The following is a 25,679-nucleotide window of genomic DNA, read 5'->3' as shown; positions in this document are numbered from 1 at the left end:
AATTTCTCCATCTCTTTTAGTCTTTATCCATCTCTTTTCCATACAACAACAATTCATTGTTACCACAGCTGTCAAACTCCAAAAAGGAGTACAAATAAAGTATACCAAGTACGCTCTGTGTGAGAAGAAGACTGAAGTTGAAGTTGTTATCACTGCAGTTAATAGCAATTTTGCCTATTCGAACTGGAGCATCAACTTCGGTTACGACACATACAGTATGTGATAGCAAATGCTGTTTTTGCATCCATGACATTAAACCTGACGTCTGTGTTCCCTTTTTGAATCCGAATGTTGGTATGAAGTCAGTAAATAATGACTTAAATTTTAGGCTGTTCCACATACAAAACTATTGTATGTCTGAAGATTTGTGTCATCCCTGCTGAAAAAAGATACAGACAAACAAAAAAAATAATTATATTGCTGGTTACCAGCTTATGTTGTGTTTTGTTTACTGGTCGGCTTGTATGTGATGCTGGTTTTCCCACCAGGCTTTCAAACTATCTAAACCAGCTTCATCAGAAAGACCATGCCGGACCAAAAGGCTTCACCAGCTAGGTTTTGCTGGTAAAAAGCTTGGCTATGCTTTTCCACCAGCGAGACATGCAACAAATCCGTACTAACCATAATATATCAGCATGGGAATTGCATGTTGGATAAGCTGGTCTTTTATAGTAGGGATCTGAACTATTGTTATGGTGTGTTTTGTGCTTCATGGAGCTTGCTTGCTGTGGTCACAAAAAAAGAGCTACATAAAAGATTGTCCAAAAATTCTTATTTTGTGTTCCATATAAAACATAACCACAAACAGGTTTGCAATGACATGAGGGGTTCAATAATACGAGGGACTTTTCATTTTTGGGTGAACTGCTCCCCTAAATAAAACATGCTTTTCCTAGCAGGAGTAATAATCTACGTTACAAATTAATGAAAAAGTAAAGTAATTGGCTTTCTCTCATAATTGTGAAATTCATCACTCAGAAGGGCCGGGCAGAAGTGACGTGAAAGATACATGGGGTTGCGGTATAGTGTCATTATGGTGGGGAGGTGTCAGTTAGTATAGATGTCTTTAATGTACAGTGGCTGGGAGGCCTGTTTTCTGCTGTGAGTCAAGCTCAGCTAGAGTTGAGTATGCACTGTTTGACAGGATATAATCCTACACCCTGACTAAGTGACAAGGTATATTATCCCTAGGCAAAATCTGGGCTGTTGGTGTGGAAAATGCATCAACCATCAGCGAGACTGATGCACAGCAGCTCATGTTGTGTTTTTCTCACTTCGCCCATTTTACCGCTCTGAAGCAAGGCAGAAGGAAGTGTTTTGCTCTCTGAAGAGAGGCAGAATGATGAAGCTATAGGAGAGAGCTGAAGAAAGAGCCTCAGTCCAACTTAGCAGAGCTGCAAGACTGAAACAGCATAGAGGTTTATGATTGATTTTCTCTCATATGGCTTTCACACACAGAGAGAGAGAGAGAGAGAGTGCGTACTTTAAAATTGAAGGAAACTGAAATCCTGGACCATATCAATTGGGTATTTTTCCTTTTGCCATTTTGTGAGGAAAGTAATGGCTTTATTACAGTTGGATCTATTATAGAAAGGTCGTCTGAGGGTAAAAATCTAATTTTAAAACAATATCAAATTAAATTTCCTTGCTTTCCTGGATTTTCTTTAAATGTGCACACAGTCATTCTTTTTCATAGTTTTATTAAGAAATTAATAATACTTTTGAATAATATGAGTACAATGATGTACACAATTCAGTACATGAGATGAAGACTCCAGTCATATCAGTGGCCTAGAAAAAGCTGTTTTATTCTACAGGGACAAAATTAACTAATTATCATGTGACCTGCCATGTCTTTCAACAAAATCAAATTAATAATAGAAATAATAATAACAACAACAGTAATAAATGTATTTTATATATTGCTTTTCCAACATTCAAGGCACTTAAAAAAAAAAAAAAAAAAGTTATAATCTAAAAAATACAAGCAAACCAAACAATAAAGCAATAAACAACATGAAGTACATACATACAGTGTATGCATATGTGAATATGAATGAGATGAGGACTACAACAAGTGTGTGTGATTTGGAAAAAAAAGGTGTAATTATCTTAACCATAGACCTTATTGTACTCATAAATCCAAAACTGCCAATCTAAAAACCTATAGGAAATTCCAGAGGGACCCTTGGTAAATTCCGAGATGGCCTACAAATTGATGCCATAATTTTTAGGTGTCAAAATATTGTAAATTTGAAGATCACTAAGACAACTAGAGCAGTGTTTCCACACACTAGTGTGCCGTGGAAGATTGTCATGTGTGCCATGGAAAAAGATAAAATTCCACAAAATAAATTAAATGCATGAAAAAAGAAATAATAAAGGGATCCAAACTCCTCACCATTCAGAGAAATTTGCAATTTTGATAACATAATCGGTCACTTTTGTGATTGAGAAGAGCGATGATCATTGAAAAGGGTCTTTCACATGATTCACGTCAGCGCTGCAGAATACATTGATCTACACAAAACGCTTATTAATATAAAAATAAGAGTAACATGGAATGCCCAGTAGCCTACATAATTTTTATAGCAAACCTAAGCTTTTGGTCAAAATTGTAGACAAAAATGGCCAAAAGTCTCTGCTTCTATGCTCCAATTGCATCATTGATGGCTCAGATTCAGAGACTTCTGAGCATCATTCAGTTCAATTGAACAATTTAAGTTCATGTAATTTTAAAGATACAAGTTCATTACACTCAAAACAATAATACAGTTTAGGTTACTTCAAAGATTTCAGTTTTGTGAACTCAAAAGAAAGAGAAAGTTCTGAATGCTCTTCAAGGTTAATTTCTTTGAACTAATTTGTATTATTAATACTTCCCCTACTCAATACAATAAATTACTTTGAGCATTGGGTTTTAGGCATTAGGTTTACAGTGTTTGTTTTCCACCAAAGAAAGAAAGTCATATGAGTTTGGAGAGACATTGCATATATTAATGTCATAATGTTTGGGTGAACTCTATTCCTTTAACTCTTTCTGCAATGTACTCTGATGTAGGCATCTATTGACCAATAAGAATTTCAGAGAATCCAGTTGAGCTTTTGGAAATCCATCTTCCTGTATTCTGCTTGATTTCAAACAAACCTGGTTCTTTCCACTCCCTCAAAACAAATCTCATGCATTCCTACCTGTCAGATGTTCCATCAGAACCTTTTCTATCTGTAGGCTCCCTATGACTGTCACTTGCAACAAATGACTCTTCCAAACAAATACATATTTAATCAACCAGAAAGATTGCATTAATGTCAACGAACCGCCTGCAACCACTCCCATGTGCGCTCTGACATCATCTCTTATGCCCTACTACAAAAAATGAAGCTGCAAGGGATGACACGTGATGAACAAAATTAACACATTCAAACCTTTCAGATGTTTGGGGTTAAAGAGTTAGAAAGAAACAAGCAAACACAAATGATGTCACTGCTGAGGTTGCTGATCTTGGCCAGAAGCTAGTCATTGTAATAAAACGAGTCAAAATGTTTTGAGGAAGATGGTTAATGGCAGTGTGAAAACTGTTGACTTTTAAACACTACAATTGCTGCCAGAAATGCTTGCATTCATGAGTCTTTAGCAATTTGATGCAGTCTCTTAGGGTTTTGTCAAAATATATTGCTTCTATAAACAAGATGGCCAACATCAAGAAATATGAGCATAATGTCCAAGAGTCTTTACATTTTGAGTTCATGGTACTAGTTAGGAAATTAGTTTTTGACAAAGTCACTCAATATTACCTCAGAGCCAACAATATCAACAGTCAACCATATCTATCATACTGATGCTTTCCTTGATGAGGAATATTACATGGCAGCAGTAGCTTCTAGTAATGCTTATTAGTTTGAAGATGATGATAATTTGACCAGAGACAGTATAAGGGCGAGGAAATGGACCATTTCTAGGAAAATGAAAGGTAGAAATCACTGCGTAGACCATTTAAAGGATGTAAACGGTAACAAAGGAATAAGAAGGCTGGTCTGGGAGCACCTCCTGCATCATTACCGGATTCTTTAAAATAAGGCTCTCAGTTAACATACATTAAACATTTACATGATGTGACTTCTCTAGAGGTTGTGTTGTTACTGAGCATATACAAGAGAGAGGAGATTAAATGGTATTATACTGTAGATGCTCACTATTATTTCCACAGCTGAAAGAATATTGGATCGCACCAATTATAATCAATAAAGCTGTTCAATGAAGCTGTCTGTGTGACCCACGGACAAGGAAAGGATTTTTTTATTTTTTTTGTGTTCCTAATTTATAAATCGTTTTGGTTAAAGCGTCTGCTAAATTACTAAATGTAATAGTAAATGACTTGTGCAACTTCATTTATTATAATGTGAGCGATCTTCAGTCCCTTTTAGAGCTCTACCTATCAAACTTACATTTAATTGGCATAAATGACGTTCACTACTGCAGTACTGCAGGTATCCAGACACCTCACTTCACTGCTGTAGTTCATGCGTCCATTTGCAGTTGCTTTTTTTGAGATCTAAACACTTTAATTTCCATTTTTTCCAGACATCAAGGGAGCAACATGGTCCACATGGTCACGGAACAACATGGTCCATATTGCAATAATGATGTTTTATGATGATTGTTGTAATTAAGTATTTAAGGCACACAGTTAGGGATAGTACTGGCTGAAAAATGCAGGGCCCAGATGGCGTCACTCACATGTGAGTGGTAAGGAGGCGGTGGATGCGTCCGGGGGGGAAGGACATAAGTGGAATTTTTATCGACTAGGACACACTGGGATCTGTCGCCTGTGTACAATGTTTTGTCGCTGTGGATAATTAACCCATTATTGGACTACTGATGATGGCTTTTTTGGGGGGAGGGAGGGGATTGTCATATTATGATTGTTGATTTATTTTTCTCCCCAATTTGGGATGCCCAATTCCCAGTGTGCTTTTAAGTCCTTTGTTGTGACATAGTGACTCCATCTGGGTGGCAGAGGACGAATCTCAGTTGCCTCCGCGTCTGTGACTGGCAATCCACGCATTTTATCACGTGGCTTGTTGAGCGCGTTACCACAGAGACGTAGCGTGTGTGGAGGCCCACTCTATTCTTCACGACATTCGTGCACAACTCACCATGTGCCCCACGAGAGCAAGAACCACAAATTATAGCGACCACGATGAGGCTACCCCAAGTGACTCTACCCTCCTCCCTAGCAACCGGGCCAATTTGGTTGCTTAGGAGACCTGGTTGGAGTCACTCAGCACACCCAGGATTCAAACTCACAACTCCAGGGGTGGTAGTTATTGTCAATACTCGCTGAGCTACCCAGGCCCACCCAACATCACCACTATTTTAAAATTTAACTGAACTGTATCAATGCCAGGGCTGGACCATTAAACCCAATCTCTACGCTGCATGCCATCGGGCCAGAGCAATGCCAACAGGTGCACATACACACATCCATCCATACATTTTGTTAAGGTGTTGTATTGCATCACATAGGGACAGTTAAGTTTGCATGCTACCTGTGGAAGCCTGTTCAGAGTATTCCCAAGATAAACTTTTGTAGTGAGTTTGGTGGCAGGGTTCCATGTCGTAACATCATAAACGTTAGTAACGTAAATCATTACTATGAATGAAGTATGTATGAATGAATGGGGGTTACCGAGATAAAGCTTGTAGTATTCGACTGGTCACGTGATCTCTACGTGCCAGCCACTATGAGGTGACCTGCATCATGTAGAATAAAATGGCTATATGCTTCTAATATTATTGGAGTCCTCATCTCCATGTGAGTGTACATCATTTTAAACTTATTTTTAATAGTACTATTTGTTTCCTTTTCATGTAAACTTTAATGAGGTGAAAATGACTGAGTGCACCTTTTAAAACTTTGCCTCTCTCACACTTATCCGTGAATACTTTCTAACAGGATCCACTCTTTCTTTAAACTTGTTTTTGTTTAAAGCAGGCTCTCCACTCTCACGCGCAGTACACACGCCAACGGAGCCACGGTTACGGAATGCATACAGGTTAAATAGCTTAGAAATGACTCAACAGAAAAGGACAGAAGTCTTTAAAATCTCCATTACAATAATAAATGTACTAACAAGGACAGTGATTATTTCAATGTATTTATTATTTTATAATCTGAATATTTGCTCCTGGAAGCCAAGCAATCAAATCAATTGTTAAATTTAAAATACACAAGTGTTCAACTGTGATGGGGAACAGTGAAACATGGGAGGAGCTCTGCTCCTTTTGTGCCAAGTTAATATGTAATTAAAGAACAAAGGACCAGGGTTGCATAATGCTAAATATGAAGCTAACAGCTTGATGAGAACGGCGCTTAACTGTATTACAGAATGTCAATCTGTCATGTGCCAGTACGGAACGCCAGTATTCTGGCTCTCAGTGACCTTGAATAACACTGCCTCCAAATGAGAGCTCACGCAGGGGGGATGTCAACCCGCTAAGTAGGGGTCAAATGCAAAAAAGCCCTAAACTTGACGGCAGTGTTAGCAGTGCCATAATCGGATAATGGCCAGATGCAATGTGATAATGAATATTCTATAGTAGAATGATGCAGGGGACTTGATAATTAAAGTGGAATATGTACAGTAGGTGTGACTTTTGGTGTAAATAGTGAGACAAACCTGCAACAGCAGCAAAGTGAAAAGGCCCTGAGGTCAGCAGCTTTAAGGGGTATCTTGGGACAGGAGCATTTCCAAAGACATGATTAAAAACACCTTGCATCTACTATGGGTAAATAAACAGTGTGATGTTATAAATAATAGATAGGCTCTGTTCCAAAACCTAGTGAGGTTCTGACATAGGCAGGATTGTTGAAAGGCAACATAGGCATGCTCTCAACATGAAGGCTGTTCCTAAAGATAGGCATGTACAATATTTGTTTTCTTATTTTAGAGGATTGGGTCCTTAGCTTGGCAATATACTAACATCAATCTCTACTGAAATGAGTGTCATGGTTGACTAGTTATTCTCAGAAATGTCTTTGACTGTGTTAAGTATTATTATGGAGACCAATTGCAAAGTCTGTCAAAGATGCAGTGACACTGTCAAATTGTGATTGACGTTTGAATCTTAAAAATGACCAGATATATGGAGCCTCCAAGTAAATAACACCCCCAAACCCATACAGACACCACAATAATACTGATATATTTAGGAGATGGCATTTAACACCAGTGTCTGTGTTTCTAATGTGCCTAAGAATTGCCGGAGAGTGGCAAAATTGTGTTTCTGAATTGTTTTGAATGCCTCCGATAACTGACCTAAAGTAAATGCTTAGTCACTAGAGTTGTTAAGAAATGATAGATAATGACTGCTGTAATGCTCACTCTGATTTCCTTTTTAAATAATAAGTATTGTTTTTCATTAGGGCGGTCAACCACTTAAAGATTTTATCAAACAAATTTCAGGATATGCTGATTAATTGTATATCAATATTTGCCACCCATAAAGATAATTCCAAGACATTAGCCTACATTTTTGTGATAGACAATTGAAAATGTGGAGTTTAAAGTCAATATATTGATTGTTTTTTTTTTCCCTTATTGATTATAAGCCCATCATTGGCCTGCAATCCATTTTCAAATTGATTTTGTCTGTGGTACACTTAAGGACCATTCACACAGAACGCATTCTTGTATTCTGTTTGCAATATTTTAATTGTTTGTCTGTAAACGTCTTTGGTCATTGCTTAGAATCTCACACCAGAGCACCAGTATGCATCCTGTGTGTTCTTTACTGATACAGTGCTGATCTTGGTTGATGTGGTTTAGCGAGGCACATTGTCTGCAGACTCTCAAAAACTTTCCGTCTTCTTTAAGCTTAAATTGTTCTATAGGAAAATTCCTTATTACGGAATTTACATTCAGGTTAAAGGGGTATGATTAACTGCGTATTAATTTTTTCTCAATACATTGTTTCTCTAAGTAATTGCACTAGTCAACTTAAGCTGAAATACTTTAAGTTTTGTAATTCCTGTGTGCAGTGTTTTATTTTTTTTTTCATTTTGACAAACCTTACCTTGTCAGAAACCTGACCATGGACCTTGACATTACATTTTACATTAGAGAATATTGTTAAGTGCCATAGTCTTTTTTTGCAGGCAGAAACTAAAAATAAAATCTTTGCTGCTGGCTTTCTGTTCAGATATTGTGTTATACAGCTTCTATTACTTTAATGAGTATATTGAATGAGCACATCTTTCCCTATGCCTTGTCTCAGAGAACATCATGAATAAGTCAGAATCCGGTCTATGATTTCTAAGACATTTGGCAACATAAGCCATTTATGAAATCATTTGAAAAATTCCAAAGTAGAAACAATTGTATGTATCTGTGGAAGCAAGGGTGTGGTCGAGCGTTCGTCTGGGGAGAGAAGAAGCCGTAAGGGTTTTCACCTGAGATGAATTGCTGTTAATTGCTGTTTCTATGTTCGCAGTGAGCGACGGGGGAAATAAGGGGCCAGACCTCAGAGTGAGGGGAAGAGAGCCCAGCTGACAAGCTACTTGTCTGTTGGCCACTGCCGTTTCCATTAGAGAACCTTTTGAGTGATTTATCTGAAGCTACACCATTGCGCATTCAAGCGAACGTGTTTTTGTTAATAATTTACCTTTGAGTTGGATTTTCTGTCTTCCGCTTCCTCATTCCTTGAACTTGTTACACTGGTGCTGAAACCCAAGATTAGAAGAAGGATACATCGTCGCCACTGGAGTAAGTCTTCCAGTAACTTTCCAGCATCCAACAGGGCCAACACCAGGCCCTCGTGGATCTTCGAAGAGAGCAGCAACAGCGTTTTGAGGCACTCCTACGGGCCCAGGAGGAGAACCGGCTGGTGCAGCGGAGTTAGTAACCCAGGAGGGGGCAGCTGCCACGCCCCCAGAAGCAGCGCATTGTTTCTCTCCAAGATGGGGCCTCAAGATTATCCAGAGGCATATCTTTAGCTCTTTGAGCACACCACTGATGCACTTAAGTGACCACTGGAACAGTGGGTGGTCCATCTTCTGCCGCTGCTGATTGGGGATGCCACAGCTTACCGTCGCAGCTGGAGTTTATCTTGCAACTGGTAGGCCACAGCCCAGAACAACACCGCCAGCACTTCCACTCCTAGATGCTGAGCAAAGTTGGCCACCCATTTGCCTTTGCCCAGTAGCTCCGTGATGCCTGCTGGTGGTGGGTGCTGGCCAAGGAGGACATGCCGATGATGTTATCAACCTGGTGGTGCTGGAGCAGATGGTCTCCCGGTTGCTGAAGGGGATGGCCGAGTGGGTCCAGTGCCACTGACCGGCATTGCTGAACGAAGCAGTCCAGCTGGTGGAAGACCATATGGCAGCGTATCCGGGGGCCGGTGCACACACCCTTTCTCCCTCTAATGTCTTCTCCCCTGTTCTCATAATATTGTCCTCGTTTCACCCATCTGCTAATTTTGGGAACTAATTGGCTCGGTCCGGTTCTGTGTGGATTATAGGAAAGTTAACACTGTGTAAAATTTTATGCTTGTCCAATTCCTCATGTTGACGCTCCAATTACTCCACCTCATGAAGGATGACAACACCCGGATCACCTGTTGGTATCTGGCGCTCCAGCTGTTTAAGTTCGAGGGGGTGGGGTGGGGTGTTAGTGGTAGGCAGGCCGGACTGTTCCCCTGGCTTGAGTAGGGCAGTGGGGGTATTTGGAGGCAAGTGCGTGCTTGAGCGCTCGTCTGGGGAGAACGGAAGCGGTAAGGGTTCTCTTACGAGAGGTTCTGTCGTATTGCGTAAGCTAGCTACGCTACGGGAAAGATTAATCTTTTCTGAGATATTGAAGCCAAAAAATTATCCTTAATTTTTGTATCCATTGTCAACGCAGTGCGGCAACTGCAGACCTTGAGCGGGCTAGCTAGCGAGCTCATAGGTTGCTCTGCGGCAACTGCTACAGCCTATAGACGAGCTTGGGCGAACTCGCATCCAATGAGAGGCGTCCGCGCGCTCACTGCATCAAAGCCCGCCAAAATGGGCGTGACTTGAGTGCATATAAGCGTAGTTCGTAGGCTGGAACCCTGATTTTCATCTCTTCAGCGAAGCTCTTCGCATCGCTAACCTGGAAGCCGCATCGCCGTTCGAGGGGCATCAAGCAAGCGTGGACAGCGCTAGAAGAAGCCGGCCGTCTCGGCCACCTTCAGCCATCCTGCGAGCTGCGCCATCCGACGACGTATCCTTTTATTCAGCAAGCTAGTTCTCACGAACTATTCACAAAAGAGTACGAGCGTCTTTTTCAAGATGCCTCGCTCCACTTGCGCCTCATGTCGCGCCCTTCTCAGCACAGGAGACTGCCACATCATCTGCGCTCTCTGCCTGGGACTGGGGCACGCAGAGCTCGCCCTCACTGAGGGCGGATGCGATTTCTGCGAGGAGCTACCGATGTCGACCCTGCGGGCTCGACTCGAAAGCGCTCAAAGCAGAAACCGCCGCGCCCGCCTTACCTTCAGCCGCGCAGGAAGAAGCGCCGCTCACAAAGGCTGCCGGAAACTGTGGTTGAAGTGACTGCCTCGCCGGAGCTTCTCCCTCGAGCATCGCTTTCACCCTCCCCGCCCCCCCGGGACGCGCAGTTGCCACCGGGCGGCCGCACTGCTGCCATCTCGGATGACGAGGCGGAGGATAAGGGCCGCTGTTCCATCATGGCTTCGGACAGCGAGGAGTGGTCAGGCTCCCAAGCCGCCTCCTCAGCCTAGGAATCCAGCAGGACCCGCGCCGGAGTCGAAGGGGAGTTAACACGCCTCCTCACACAGGCCGTCGACCGCCTCGGGCTCGAGTGGTCACCGCCCCCTGAGCAGGCACCCAACAGACTCGACGGCTGCTTTCTTCAAAGCCATCGCCGCTCTACACCCGCGGCCCGGGCCGCTCCCTTCCTGCCGGAATTACACACGGAGCTTGCAAAGTCGTGGAACGCTCCTTTTTCAGCCAGGTCCCGTTCCCACGTCTCCACCTCTCTCGCGTCGGTGGACGGCGCCACTGAGAGAGGCTACTCCTCCATCCCCCCGGTCGAGGACTCGGTAGCAGCACACCTTTGTCCGCGCTCTGCGAGATGGCGTTCCAAGCCTGTGCTCCCGTCTAAGGCCTGCAGAGTGACTTCCGCCTATGTTGGCCGCGCCTATTCTGCCGCCGGCCAAGCCGCATCTGCTCTGCACTCAATGGCCGTTTTACAGATCCTACAAGCAGACCTTCTTCGGGAGTGGGATGAGAAAGGCAGGCACCCAGAGGCTGTTACTGATCTACGAAGCGCGACAGACCTCGCCCTTCGCGCTACCAAAGCTGCAGCCCAAGCTCTAGGGAAGTGCATGGCCTCGCTGAATGTGACCGAGAGACACTTATGGCTAACACTAGTCGACATGGGAGAAGCAGAGCGCTCCACGTTCCTCAACGCACCGCTCTCTCCGACCGGTCTCTTCGGCTCCGCGGTGAGTGGCATTGTTGACCGCTTCTCAGAAGTCCAGAAAGCCACCCAAGCCATGAACCTCTTCCTGCCACGTCGCGCTAGCTCCTCTGCAGGCCGCTCACGTGATCAGCCTCCTGCACGAGCCTCTTCACAGAGCCCAGTTCAACAAACTCAGACTTCTCAGCGTCGACAGGGCGGCCGCCCTCGATTGCGCTCAGACAGCCGCCGCAGACCGCCGCCCCCCCGCGGGCCTCGATCTAAGGTAACGCTGAAACCCGAGCAGCCGAAGTCTTCCTAACTGTGTTGAACAAACGACGGCTCAGACCCGCCGCGGCTGGACCACCGTCAAAGCTTCGCCCCCTGTCAGTCCCCTTCTCTCAGGCTACTGCAGTGGTGAATTTAGCAGCCAACAAGCCGGTGACACTGCCCGCTTGCCTGCACTCAAACGCCGTTTTCACGGCGACCCAAATAAATCTTGTAAAGAGCAAACATGTCTTATGTGTAGAAAATGTGCCCACAACCCAGTGTTCACCCCTACACACAAGCATAACACATCCCGTGCCCCTATCAGAGCATGCTCTCATAAAGCGGTTACGATCTGCTCGAGCGTCAGAGTCAATGAAGGCGCCCACAAATGTGTGCGCGCCCATTCTCTGGCTGCTCTGTCACACGACCAGCCCTATGTGTAGAAAATGTGCCCACAATCCAGTGTTCACCTCTACACACAAGCACTGCATGTCTCGTGTCCCCACCAGAGTACGCTCACATAAAGCGTTTACGAACCGCTCGAGCGCTAGAGTCAATAAATGCGCCCACGAATACGTGCGCGCGCCCATTCTCTGCCCGCTCTGTTACACGGCCAGCAAACATTCCTCTGTGTGTAAGTCCCGTGCCCATGACTATGCTTGCGCATCACGTAACAGATGTGACTCTTTCCCCATTCATTCCAATCGGGAAGTCACTCACAAAACAGCCTGTTCATGCTGTCTGCGAGCAATCATGCATAAACACACTAAACGCGCTCACACATTTTGTTCAGCGCTCTGTGTGCGGCAATCAGAGCGAATTGGCCATTCACCCTCTAGCGTTACGCTTCAAAGCATGGGAAGCTATTCCAGGGATATCCAAGTGGGTGTTAAGCACAATACAACAGGGCTATTTGCTACAGTTCGATCGCCGCCCTCCTCGCTTCAGAGCGCGGCTCGAAACCACTGTGAACACGGAAGCAGCGTGCATGCTTCGTTCAGAAATAGCAAGCCTTCTGTGCAAAAGGGCCATAGAGAAAGTGCCACCCTCTCTGAGCGAGTCGGGGCTTTACAGCCGTTATTTTCTTGTTCCCAAGAAAGACGGCGGCCTCAGACCCATATTAGATCTCAGGGTTTTGAACAAGGTGCTTGCAAAAAGACCGTTCAAAATGCTTACAATCAGGAAACTCCTCGCGCATGTGCGCCAGGGGACTGGTTTATTTCTCTCGATCTGAAAGATGCATACTTTCAGATTCAGATAAATCCCCGTCACAGGCCATTCTTGAGATTCGCCTTCGACGGCCAGGTTTATCAATACACCGTCCTTCCGTTCGGCCTGTCCTTAGCACCCCGTACTTTCACGAAGTGCATGGATGCGGCGCTCGCATCCCTGTGGAGTCAGGGTTTGCGAATTTTGAACTATTTGGACGACTGGCTGATTATGGCACAGTCACATATGGAGCTTCTGTCTCACAGAGCAGACCTCCTCAGCCATCTGAACAGTTTGGGTCTTGCAGTCAATTGGACCAAGAGCTCACTACAGCCCAGTCAGACAATTTCCTTCCTTGGAATAGAACTAGACTCCGTGGCAATGACGGCTCGCTTATCTACACAGCGCGCGCGCCGTGTTCAGCGACTAGCCGCATCTTTTCAGATGAACAGCCTCACGCCTCTGAAGAAATTCCAGAGAGTGCTAGGTTACATGGCCTCAGCCGCAGCAGTACTTCAGCTGGGTTTACTGCATATGCGCCCGCTTCAGCATTGGCTAAACACCCGCGCGTCTCGCTGGGCTTGGGCCACAGGTCGCCAGCCCATCAAGGTGACTCAGACCTGTATTTCAACTCTGCAGCCCTGGACAGTGGCCGAATGGTATCAGCGGGGAGTGACAATGGGAGCTGTATCTCGCCGAAAAGTCATCTCGACAGACGCGTCCAACACGGGTTGGGGCGCGGTCTGCGAGGGCTCTCCGGTTTTCGGCCTATGGTCAGTTCAGGAAAAGCTCCTTCACATAAATTGTCTGGAAATGATATCGGTCGAGTACGCGCTCGTGCGCTTTCTCCCGGTCATTCAGGGTCACCACGTCCTGGTCCGTTCGGACAACAGATCTGTGGTATCCTACCTAAACCGTCAGGGCGGTGTCAGATCCAGGAACCTATTCCATCTGACGAAACGCATACTGAGTTGGTTCCAGTGCCACCTGCGCTCGCTGAGGGCGACGCACGTGCCAGGTCATCTGAACGACGGCCCGGACAGAGTGTCCAGAGACAATATTCCCCCAGGGGAATGGTCCCTGCACGCTCAAACAGTCCAGACGTTATGGCACCTATTCGGCAGAGCAGAGATAGACCTCTTTGCGTCCAAAGAGAACTCTCACTGCCCAATATTTTTCTCGAAAAGCGAGGACGCGCTGGCCCAGGACTGGCCCAGACGCCCGCTTTACGCCTTCCCTCCCGTCTCGCTATTGCCACAGGTAATGCAGAGGATCAGGGAAACGCGTTACTCGGTGCTCCTCATAGCCCCGCGTTGGGAGAATCAGACATGGTTCCCGGAGCTTACGCAGCTGTCACTGACAGCGCCGTGGCCCATCCCAGTGAGAGCAGATCTCCTCTCTCAAGCTCGCGGCACAATCTGGCATCCCCACCCAGAGCGCTGGGCTGCATGCGTGGGTGATCAACGACTACCCGTCGCTCTGCCAGAAGGAGTAATAAACACCATCATACACGCTAGAGCCCCTTCCACGAGAAGACTCTATGCGTCTAAATGGTCTGTGTTCTCAAAATGGTGCACCGACAGAGACCTGGACCCGCGGACATGTGGGGTGTCGTCGCTGCTCGTATTTCTACAAGAGCTGCTGGATAAGGGCAGATCTCCATCCACACTCAAAGTGTATGTGGCGGCCGTTGCGGCGTTCGCTGAACCCCTGCACGGCCAGTCATGGGGTAAAAACGAGCTGGTCATCCGCTTCCTCAAGGGAGCTAGAAGGATGAACCCCCCGCGCCCCCCATCGGTTCCTATCTGGGATCTTTCTATAGTTCTCGAAACTATGAAAGCCCCCCCTTTCGAACCACTTCAATCTGTGGATTTGAAATACCTTTCACTCAAAACCGTTTTTCTGACTGCCCTGTCATCAGTCAAACGTGTGGGAGACCTTCACGCGCTGTCTGTCAGCGCTGCGTGTCTTGAGTTTGGACCAAGTGACTCCAAGGTCATTTTAAAGCCTAGACACGGCTATGTTCCCAAGGTGATCGGTACTCCTTTCAGAGGACAGGTAATTTCCCTATCGGCGCTGCCAGCACCCGATAGCGAACGCGACGCCAATCTCCTTTGCCCGGTCAGAGCACTGAGATTGTATGCTGCTCGCTCCGCCGCTTTCAGACGCTCTGAGCAGCTTTTCGTTTCGTTCGGAGGGCGCACCAAAGGTCTCGCCGCCTCGAAACAGACACTATCTAGATGGATAGTGGACGCTATTGCTGCTGCATACGCATCAAAAGACCTGCCATGCCTGTTGGGCATTAGGGCTCACTCCACTAGAGGCATGGCATCCTCGTGGGCATGGTCCAGCGGGATTTCCATTCACGACATATGTGTGGCAGCGGGATGGACTTACCCTCCACCTTTGTCAGATTTTACAATATGGAAGTGCCCGCTCTGCAGGCAAAACTACTAGCGATTTAATACGCTACAGCTCCCCTGGTGAGCTGCACTGATGGGACACATTCCACACAGACCGGCACCGCCGCTCTGTCGTTCCCTTCCCACTATGTGCTTATGTATTACACAATCAATGACCTGCATTCTTGCCGGCCAAATATTATTTCCCCACTCATAAGGGCTCCCCCGGGTCCCCCCTTAATTCCCTGGGGCTCATACAGTGGATGCTTGGCGCGCACGGCGTTGACAATGGGTTCCCATTGCGTAAGCTAGCTTACGCAATACGAGAGAACCTCTCGTAAGAGAACGTATCGGTTACCTAACGTAACCTCGGTTCTCTCTAGATGAGGGAACGAGTATTGCATAGCCGGCTGTGCTCGCGCCACGAGCGACTTTTCGCTTCAGTCAATGAAAACCAGGGTTCCAACCTACGAACTACGCTTATATGCACTCAAGTCACGCCCATTTTGGCGGGCTTTGATGCAGTGAGCGCGCAGACGCCTCTCATTGGATGCGAGTTCGCCCAAGCTCGTCTATAGGCTGCAGTAGTTGCCGCAGAGCAACCTATGAGCTCGCTAGCTAGCCCGCTCAAGGTCTGCAGTTGCCGCACTGCATTGACAATGGATACAAAAATTAAGGATAATTTTTTGGCTTCAATATCTCAGAAAAGATGAATCTTTCCCGTAGCGTAAGCTAGCTTACGCAATACTCGTTCCCTCATCTAGAGAGAACCGAGGTTACGTTAGGTAACCGATAAGTTTTCACCTGAGATGAATTGCTGGTAATTGCTGTTTCTATGTTCGCAGTGAGAGACGGGGGAAATAAAAAGGTGCCAGACCTCAGAGTGAGGGAGAGAAAGCCCCCATACAGCCGCTGCTGTTTCCATTAGCAAACCTTTTGAGTGATTTATCTAAAGCTACATAGTTGCTCATTCAAGTGAACATGTTTGTGTAAATAATAAATTTACCTTTGAGTTGGATTTGCCATCTCCCGCTTCCTCATTCCTTTAACGTTTTACAGTGTCCTTCAGGATAGATAGTACATTTATACTAGTCGATGGTGTGGATTGAGTTAGAAGAGAACATATCCCCATTTTTCTGAGAGATGTTACAGAAGGCGTATATATATGATATTAATTGACAAGTGTGAGATGGAAAGCTTGTAACCTGCCACAAAGCAGCAAAGGGAAATTTCACTTTCCTCTTGCAGCTCCAAGGACACTCCACAAAGGCCCTGAATAAACAGTGGTAATGAAAAACAACTGCACAATGTCAGACATTTGTTTGAAAGACAGAGACTGTGTTTATACTGGCTTGTCTTGACTCTGCAGATCTTCTAGAGGTTTCCAAGAATCAAATACCTAATTTTAATGGAAACTCAGAGGTTCCTTTTGATCTTCTTTTAATACTGCATTTCAAAAAGCATAAATACTTAATTATTGTTGAAGCACCTGAAATAAATGCGATCTGAAGCTCAGAAACGTAGAAAGACAAGTCTGGAGCAGAAATGTGCTCCTCCTTTTGAGCTGAATCAAAGTATCCAAATTAATGAGAAGTCTCCTTGTGTGTTTTGTGTGGGACTCTCAATAAGAGATTATTATCAGTACTCTCAATCAATAAGAGATTATTATCAGTACTCTCAATAAGAGATTATTATCAGTACTCTCAATAAGAGATTATTATAAATCCAAATACCCTGTGCTTCCTTTGAAGATTATCTTTGAAACGAGGTAGAGATGGTGGGGTTTTGAAGAACCAAAGAGAGAATAATTCTTGAAAAAGATATTGCCTTGGTTTTTGTGTTCGTCATCCGTGGAATGGATGGGGATGATTTTCTTCCTCACATACTGATATAGATCTCATAAATGAACATTATGAACCTCTTAACTGTTTAATTGTCTGAGTATATGTATAGTTAGTATCCACTTGCACCAAATGAAAGGCCTGATGAAGAGGTTATGTCTAGCCTTTCAATTGTCTCTCGAGTGTTTTCTTGTCAGTAAAACTTTGCCTTTCCATCTCTTTCAAGAAGCACTCCTAATCAAGTATAATTTTATCTCATTCTCTACATGATTTTATCTGTTAATTTACCCAGATATCTACATATAATGAATAGACTAAAATTTAATTGTGATTTAAGTTAATTCTAGTTTGAAACAAGATCATGATTTTAGGTAGAAGACATGATTTAATGAATTGCATTTTTTTTTCTTCATTTCGTTAAATGCAATTAAATTGCATTGTATGGTATTCAAATTCCTTCAATACACTATGTTGGCAATCAATTTTTCTGAGGAACTTCTTTAAACTCAAACTGGTTTTTGGAACTAATACAATTTCACGGTCTAATTATTCTACCTGTTTCATGCTCACTGTCTTAAGCTATAAGGTATGAGAGGCTGTGCTGTATTGTGAATAAGGTCACAGCTAAAGTGCTTTGTTAGGCACATTGCAGTCTAAATTTTGGACACCTATTCATTCTAAATTCTTATTAAGTCATCAAAACTATGTGATAGCACAAATGGAAGAATGGAAATTATGCAGTGACCAATTGTTTTAATTATTGTAGAGTTTTCTTTGATTATGAGCCCTGCACTCACTTGGCATTGTCTCAACCAACTTTATGAGGTGCCACTTTGGATGCATTTGAAACCATATTGAATGGTTTCCTATGTGTGCTGGGCTCTTGTTGGCTGCTTTTCCTTCAACATCCATTCAACTCATCCATTGAAATAAAAAATAAAAAATTACTAATGTTGTAAAGAAAGTATGTAGACACAGTTAATATTTGTCAACAAAATAAAATGCATTCATTTATGTTCATGCCTTGTTTTTTGTTTTGTTATTTTTATTATTATTATTATTATTATTATTAATAGTATATATTTACAAGGACTCTCCATGCCCTACCAGTTTCATGCTTCACCATGTACCCAGAAACAGATTTAAACATTCAAAAGGGCAATGCTTCGAGTGCTATATTGCTTTTATAAAATGGTTACTAAATACAAAAAATATAAATGACACAATTTTTTTTGCCAATTCATTAAGTGCCATCCTTCCACTTGTATATAGTCCCTGACATGTAAGCGAAGTTAATAATTGGCCTCTATGGTTGCTGTGCTACGATATACAGTACCATGTATTTTATCATGGCTGAAATGCTGTATTGACCAATCAGCATTCACCGAACAAGAATGGAGCTATGCTTTCAGAATGTTTTCTCATGTTTAATGTGATCTTTTGGTCCTTCCAGGGAGCAGCGGCCGATGTCCCTCTGCCTGTCTCGTGATGATGAGCCCTTGGCCGGGCTGGAAGCATTACCATTCAGGCTGATGCAGCAGGACTGCACAGCAGTAAAGACTCTTCTGCTGCGGTTACGCAGGACCCTGCAGGAGGTAATGTCCCTGACACTTCCTTCATGAAGCCACTATAGAACAGGTTTAAGAGCTGTACATGCCCTACCTTATCACGTACCCAGAAACACTGAGAGGATGTAAAAATTCAAAAGAACTAAATTCAAACTGTATAGACCTTTTGTTGGAGTAATCTGCATATTTAATAGGTCACAACAAGAAAGGCTTTGAGGAGTGGAAGTACTGTTGTGTACTGTACCTTGTGTCATTCAGCCTACAGTACTTTGAAAACTTTGAAAGTATTTTTAGTGTTTTTCTTTCAATTTCCAATGGATATAACTTCAGCTAACATGGGCTGTGAACATGTAAGGTACTGTAGACCTTAGACAGTATGACATATTGAAAGGTCTGCATTTCTGTCCATCATAGCCACATTTTTTGCTCTTAATCTAATAAAATAAAAGTGTAGAATACAATAATTATTTATTGCTGGTATGGTTGTCATGATACCAACATTTGAGTTGTTGTGAGTCATGAAAATGACATTTCCGAATTCTTTTTTGATACCACAGCAAAAACGACAGAACTTCTTAAACTACAAAGAGTTCTCATCCAAAAATCATCCATGTGCAGCAATGACAGCTTTGCCCTTGTCATACCAGCTGTCAGTTTGTCCATATACTCAGATGACATTTCACTCCACGCTTCCTGTAGCACATGCCATTGGTGTGGCTGTCTTGTCGGGCACTTCTCACGCACCTTACAATCGAGCTGATCCCACAAAAGCTCAATGAGTTTAAGATTCATAACACTCTTTTCAAAAAGTGTCTTTCTTTGCAATTCTTCCCGTAAGGCCTGAACCCCTGAGACTTCTCTTTACTGTTGTACATGAAACTGGTGTTGAGCAGGTAGAATTCAATGAAGCTGACAGCTGAGGACATGCGAGGGATCTATTTCTCAAACTAGAGACTCTGATGAACTTATTCTCTTGTTTAGTTGTACATATGGCATTTCAAATCTCTTTCTGTCCTTGTTAGAGCCAGTTGTCCTTTTGTATTTGAAGACTGTAGTGTACACCTTTGTATGACATATTCAAGTGTTTTGGCAATTTCAAGCATTGTATAGCCTTCATTCCTCAAAACAATGATTGAGTGATGAGTTTCTAGATGAAGCTGTTTCGTTTTTTGTTTTCTTTTTTGCCATTTTTGACCTAATATTGACCTTAAGACATCCCAGTCTGCTTCTAACTGTGGTAACTCAAAAACGAACACAAAGACAGTTTTCTAACCTTTTATCAAAGCCCTTTACACTGTGACTCATTCACACAACACACACACACACACACACACACACACCAATAACAGCAGAGCTGCCATGCTAGGTGCTAGCCTGCCAATGGGAGCAAATTGGGATTCAGTGTCTTGCCCAAGGATACTTCAGCATGTGGAGTCCTATGGGCCAGGAATCGAACCGCCAGCCTTGTGATTAGTAGCCAACACACCACCTGCGCCACAACTTCATTTAATGAACCAAATAGCTTTCAGCTGTGTTTGATATAATGGCAAGTGAATTTCTAGTTCCAAATTAGCAATTTAGCATGATTACTCAAGGATAAGGTGTTGAAGTGGTGGCTGCTGGAAATGGGGCCTGTCTAGATTTGATAATTTTTTTTTTTTGCTGTTTTCCTATATTAGTAATGTCCTGACCATATTTTGTGATCAGTTGAATGCCACTTTGGTGAATGAAAAGTACCAATTTCTTTCCGAAACAGCAAAATCTGTACATTATTCCAAACTTTTGGCCGCCTCTGTGTGTGTGTGTGTGTGTGTGTGTGTGTGTGTGTGTGTGTGTGTGTGTGTGTGTAATATATATATATTAGGGCTGTCAATTTAACGTGTTAATTCAGTGCGATTTAATTTTATTTTAAAATAACACGTTAAAAAATTAACGCAATTAACCGCAATGCCCCTGGATTGTAATAAGGAAGATTCCTGAGAAATGCAAGCTTGTAGTAACACCTATTTACTCCAGAGGGCAGTAATTGAAATTTCATCTGTGTGGCAACGCACAGTTTATACAGTGAAGAAAACAACCAGACTGCACAAAACAGACATTCGTTACGTTCTTGCGTTCAAAACATTTGATTGAGTGCAAATGCGAACAAAGGGATCTCAAGATGTGTTATAAGTATTAAATTATATTTAACTTGACACAGTGACCTAAAAAGTTATGTTTATGATGCAACGTACCCGAGACGCTACACAAGCATATCTGACGCTTGTTGAAATTGATGGGTCCTTAAACAAGCCCTCATAATAAATCTCCAACTGATTGATAAATTAATTTGTGAAATGGATTGCTGTGAACTGTATGCCAATTATTGACATAATTACAGATGTTTGAGTGGTTTGACTTCCTCAGCAGGGCTTTAACCTAAACCTTTTCAGAATTAAAATGGGTCTTAAGTTTTGAGGTCTCCACAGACCTCAAAACAGAGCGGAGCTCTTCACTTGCGTGAGCTTCTTCTGTGAAACTAATGAGGCACCAGGCAAAAAGCACCAGATGCCAGCTTTTGCGGCCCTATACTGCATTTGCAATTTGGCAGATGCTTTTATCCAAAGCGACTTAGTGCAATTATTACAGGGACAATCCCCCCCCGGAGCAACCTGGAGTTAAGTGCCTTGCTCAAGGACACAATGGTGGTGGCTGTGGGGATCGAACCAGCGACCTTCTGATTAACAGATATGTGCTTTAGCCCACTACACCACCACCACTCTAACAGATTTCACTTGAATCTGTCTTTAATAATCAATATAGATTCAAATAAGAAACGTGATGCATCGGAAAATCCATATTTTTACCCACCCACTATTAACCGTAATGACCGCACCTCTGTTCCACATTCCTACAAGTAGTTGCTAACAATATCTTTCCTTAGTAAAGGTCCAGAGAACAGTGCACATGCATGAATTTTAAAGAGGATGTTATTTGGCCTTTTTCAGACTCTTCTCATTAACATGCAAATTAGCAATCTTCCCGCTGAATTTGTAAAACACAATGAAACAAGAATCACAATGGCTTTATACATTTCTGCTGCACTTTTATTGTGCTTGACCAGTAATTAAGCATAGCCTGGTCCATCTTCATTTCTTTTTGTGTCCTTTTTTGGCCATGTGATACCCCATCTCTGACAAATACTTGGCAATGCATTTAGTGTAGCAGTTCAAAATAAATAAGGCTAACAATTCAACTAAATATAAAATGGTAAACATGTGATTTGCCCATGGATTTAAACTGGCTTTTTGTTGTCCTGCCTGGCTCATCTGCATAACTATACTGTTTTACGCCAGAAGTATTCTTTCAGAATTTGCCGTTTGTGTGCAAATAACCATTTTGTTACTTCATATTCAGAGCATTCATTTTAATATTGGACAGGGTAAGATGTTACAGAAATTACAGTGTCACATTTTTTAGAAAATAATTTAGGGTTTCAGTGTCTGTTTCTTGTGTTATTTTGTCATTTAACATTTTCCAATGCTTCCAACCATGAATGCACTGGGATTAATTGGCATTAGTAAAACATTTGTCTTTGTTTTGCTTTTATACCTTCTTGATTACCTCAATATGTTTGCACTTCATTATAGTTTCCATGTACTCTCCTTGTTGTAGAAACACAAACACACATTAATAAAACAAGCACATATTGTATCATATCTTGAGTCCTTTAATAACTAGAGTCTGAAAGACTGATTAACCTTCATTTGCTGTGGAAAAGTTACCAAAAATGTAATTTGAAATTGTTCAATTATATCAATGGTTGCATTCACCACTTGATTCATGTCCTTATTTACCTTTTTTTCCCCTCCACTTCCCACCAGTGGTATTACTGGGATCTTATGGGCACCAGTGCAAAAATACTTAACAAAAATAATTCACTGAAATTGTGAAAAAAAATGTATGTTATTAATAGCACAGAGAATTGGTAATTTAAAGTCTTTACTGTCTCTTCTTAAACACACTGTTGCAAAGGGAGCAGTTCAAAATAAATAGTAGTGTACAAAATAGTAGTGTTTATTCATTCAGAAAGGCTGGTTACATTTTTCTTAATAAAGCTAAATTAATGGGAATAATTACTGTAATTATGGAGAATTATTTCTCCAAACACGGTGACTTCTGTAACTACGGATGAATTTACAGTCTGTCCCTTTTATTACCCTATCATCTCAATCCAGATTTCTTTCTCTAACAAAACATTATGGTACCACCACATGCTATTTTGCCTGATTCAGCTGAACTTTCTTGCTAGGATTGCCCAAAGAAAGAAGATTGTTTTCAGTGTTGCTTCATCCTATTTCTCAGATAAACTTTAGCTTTTTTTTTTTTTTTTTTTTTTTTTTTACAAAATAGGTCTGATATCTGTATTATCGCTTGCTGTGTGTCTCTGCTCCACTTTACTTAAATTAAAATGTTTTGTTTCTGACCATGTCACTTTCTCTTCTCACATAAAAGGAAAATTTCACCCAAAAATGAAAATTACCTCATCGTTTACTCACCCTCATTCTTTCTTCTGTAGAACACGAACAAAGATTTTTAGAAGAATATCTAAGATCTGTAGGTCCGCACAATTCAAGTGAAGGGTGACCTCAATTTTGAATGTCCAAAGAGCACATAAAGGCAGCATAAAGTAATCCTTAAGGCCCCAGTAGTTTAATCCATGTCTTCTGAAGCATCCAATTGGTTGTGAGTGAGATTAGACCAAAATATAACTCCTTTTTTTACCAGAAATCTTGACATCAGCAGTATCCTTGAATATCATCATTTTGAGTTTGATTACCCTTCCTGTTGCCATCTAGTGCTCCGTGCTCGTGTCAAGCACTAGGACGTGTTAACGAGCTTGAGATCATGATCATGTCTAGAGACTGCAAGGGCAAAATGTACAGTGGAAAAAGGAGTTACATTTTGATCTGTTCTTACCCAAACCAGATTAGATAGTTTAAAAAGACATGGATTAAAACTCTGTAGTCGTATGGATTACTTTTAAGATGTCTTTTATTTGCTTTTTGGAACTTTTACATTTTGGTCACCATTCACTTGCATTGGATTTACCTACAGAGCTGAGATATTCTTCTAAAATACAGAAGACATACTGATCTGGGATGGCATGCACGTGAGTAAAGAATTTTAATTTTTTGGTGAACTATTCCTTAAATGGGTGTCAAGGTGACCGTGGCACAGTGAAGAAGAAAAGTGTTCTGGCTACTGCCCAGAATACAAAGAGCATCTATACCACTTGTGTGTGTGTGTGTGTGTGTGTGTGTGTGTGTGTGTGTGTGTTAGTAGGGCTAGGCAGTATGTCATAAGTTATATCTCAATATTTTTCAGCCTGTTGACGGTATTTGATATAGTTCTCGATAATTATGTATTTGCTCTTAAATGGTTTAAAAGGTTTAGTTTTTTTTTTATCAGAGGAACCATCATTTCATCCAAACAGCAATTGTAGCCAAGTAGATTAAATATTTTAAAGACATTAAGTAAAAATCTAATAATTAGTTAAATAAACACAGGGGAGAATGAAATTCAATAATTTTCATTGATCTGTACTTTATATTTATATTTCATACACAATGATGCATAGTAGCTTAATAAAAAGCATTAGTTACCATCAAATATTTTTACTAATAATTTTTTTTTGAATGAACAAGGTGTGTAAAGCTGATTCACTGACTTCTTTTTGAAACCCCAGTTGAACATTGCATAATACAAAATTATTACTGGGACACACCAGGTTTATTATTATAATATAATGCTGAATTATCATTATTATTGTCATTATTAGATTTGCTGTATACAAAAGTATTATTTCTGTCCTGTTTGTTTCACCTTCACCTGGGGCTTTTATTTTGACACAGAATGTGCTGTATTTACTTCAAATTCTCAAGGACCTTTTATCGTGACACAGAATGTGTATTTGACAGTTTACGATGTCCCGCATTTCCGGAAATGTTGTAAACTCCTCCTTTTCTGTTATTTAACGTGTAACTGTTACTGATGTTTAGAATTGCGTGAATGCTTGAATCTGCATCACTTTGATTTCACAATGCACGTGAATTGATCTGAGAGCACCGCCATGCGCTTACAAAGTGATACAGTTCAGCTCATCACCGGTCTGTTCTGAATCACACACAGACGATGTTTATCTGTCTTTCAATCACAGCCTTTTGTAGTTTAATGATCACATATGCCCAACTTGCCATTTTGATATTATTTTGTTTAATTGTGCAGCCCTTAAGGATCGTGAAATTAGTCTACTGATGCACTGTTTATGAAACTTAATAGCCAAATGAAAGCACATTAAAATCATAGCGATATTCATGATATTTATACATTTTACAATTACAGCAAAATTATTTTGATTATATCATTAATATTCAATATATTACCCAGTCCTAATGCATACATATATATATAGTACTGTTCAAAAGTCTTAAGCCCATTATATATATTTTTTTAATTGAATTGAATAGACGATTGACAAGGAACCCTACAACAGACGGTATGGCCCCCACAGAGCCCAGATCTCAACATCAGTCTGGGATTACATGAACAGACAAAGGCAATTGAGAAAGCCTAAATAGATAGAAGAACTGTGGCAAATCTCAAAGAAGCTTGGAACATCCTATCAAATGTGCATAAACGTTTTGCACATTACTGTACAGTATATATGGTTGAACCCTTGACCCCTGTCATTGTAGTAAAATATTTCCCCATTTATGAAAGTGATGCAGAACATTTGCCATCATATGTTCAAAGGGTAATTAAACATTCAAAACATTAATTATAGGCAGCACGACTAGAGTTTGGGAAACATGAAATTGGTAAAGCAGTGCAATCTGTTTCAAAACTGTGTTGTTGTCCAGTTTTTTTTTTTTTAAATGCATGAGTGCAATTGGTTTTCTGAAAGC

General features: G+C 42.1%; 1 protein-coding gene across 1 annotated transcript in view; it reads left to right on the top strand.

The window, feature by feature from the left end:
• Positions 1–25,679, top strand: part of LOC127630441 (serine-rich coiled-coil domain-containing protein 1-like) — a 118,490-nt gene that overhangs the window by 24,914 nt on the left and 67,897 nt on the right. The window contains exon 6 of the mRNA XM_052107960.1: positions 18,618–18,759. Coding sequence (XP_051963920.1) covers positions 18,618–18,759 — 142 coding nt within the window. The remainder of the gene's footprint in view (positions 1–18,617; positions 18,760–25,679) is intronic.

Source organism: Xyrauchen texanus, chromosome 37 (assembly GCF_025860055.1).
Source record: "Xyrauchen texanus isolate HMW12.3.18 chromosome 37, RBS_HiC_50CHRs, whole genome shotgun sequence".
NCBI classification, from domain to species: domain Eukaryota; kingdom Metazoa; phylum Chordata; class Actinopteri; order Cypriniformes; family Catostomidae; genus Xyrauchen; species Xyrauchen texanus.
Note: the sequence above shows the minus strand (reverse complement) of the source record. Positions and strands in the feature narration are given on the sequence as shown.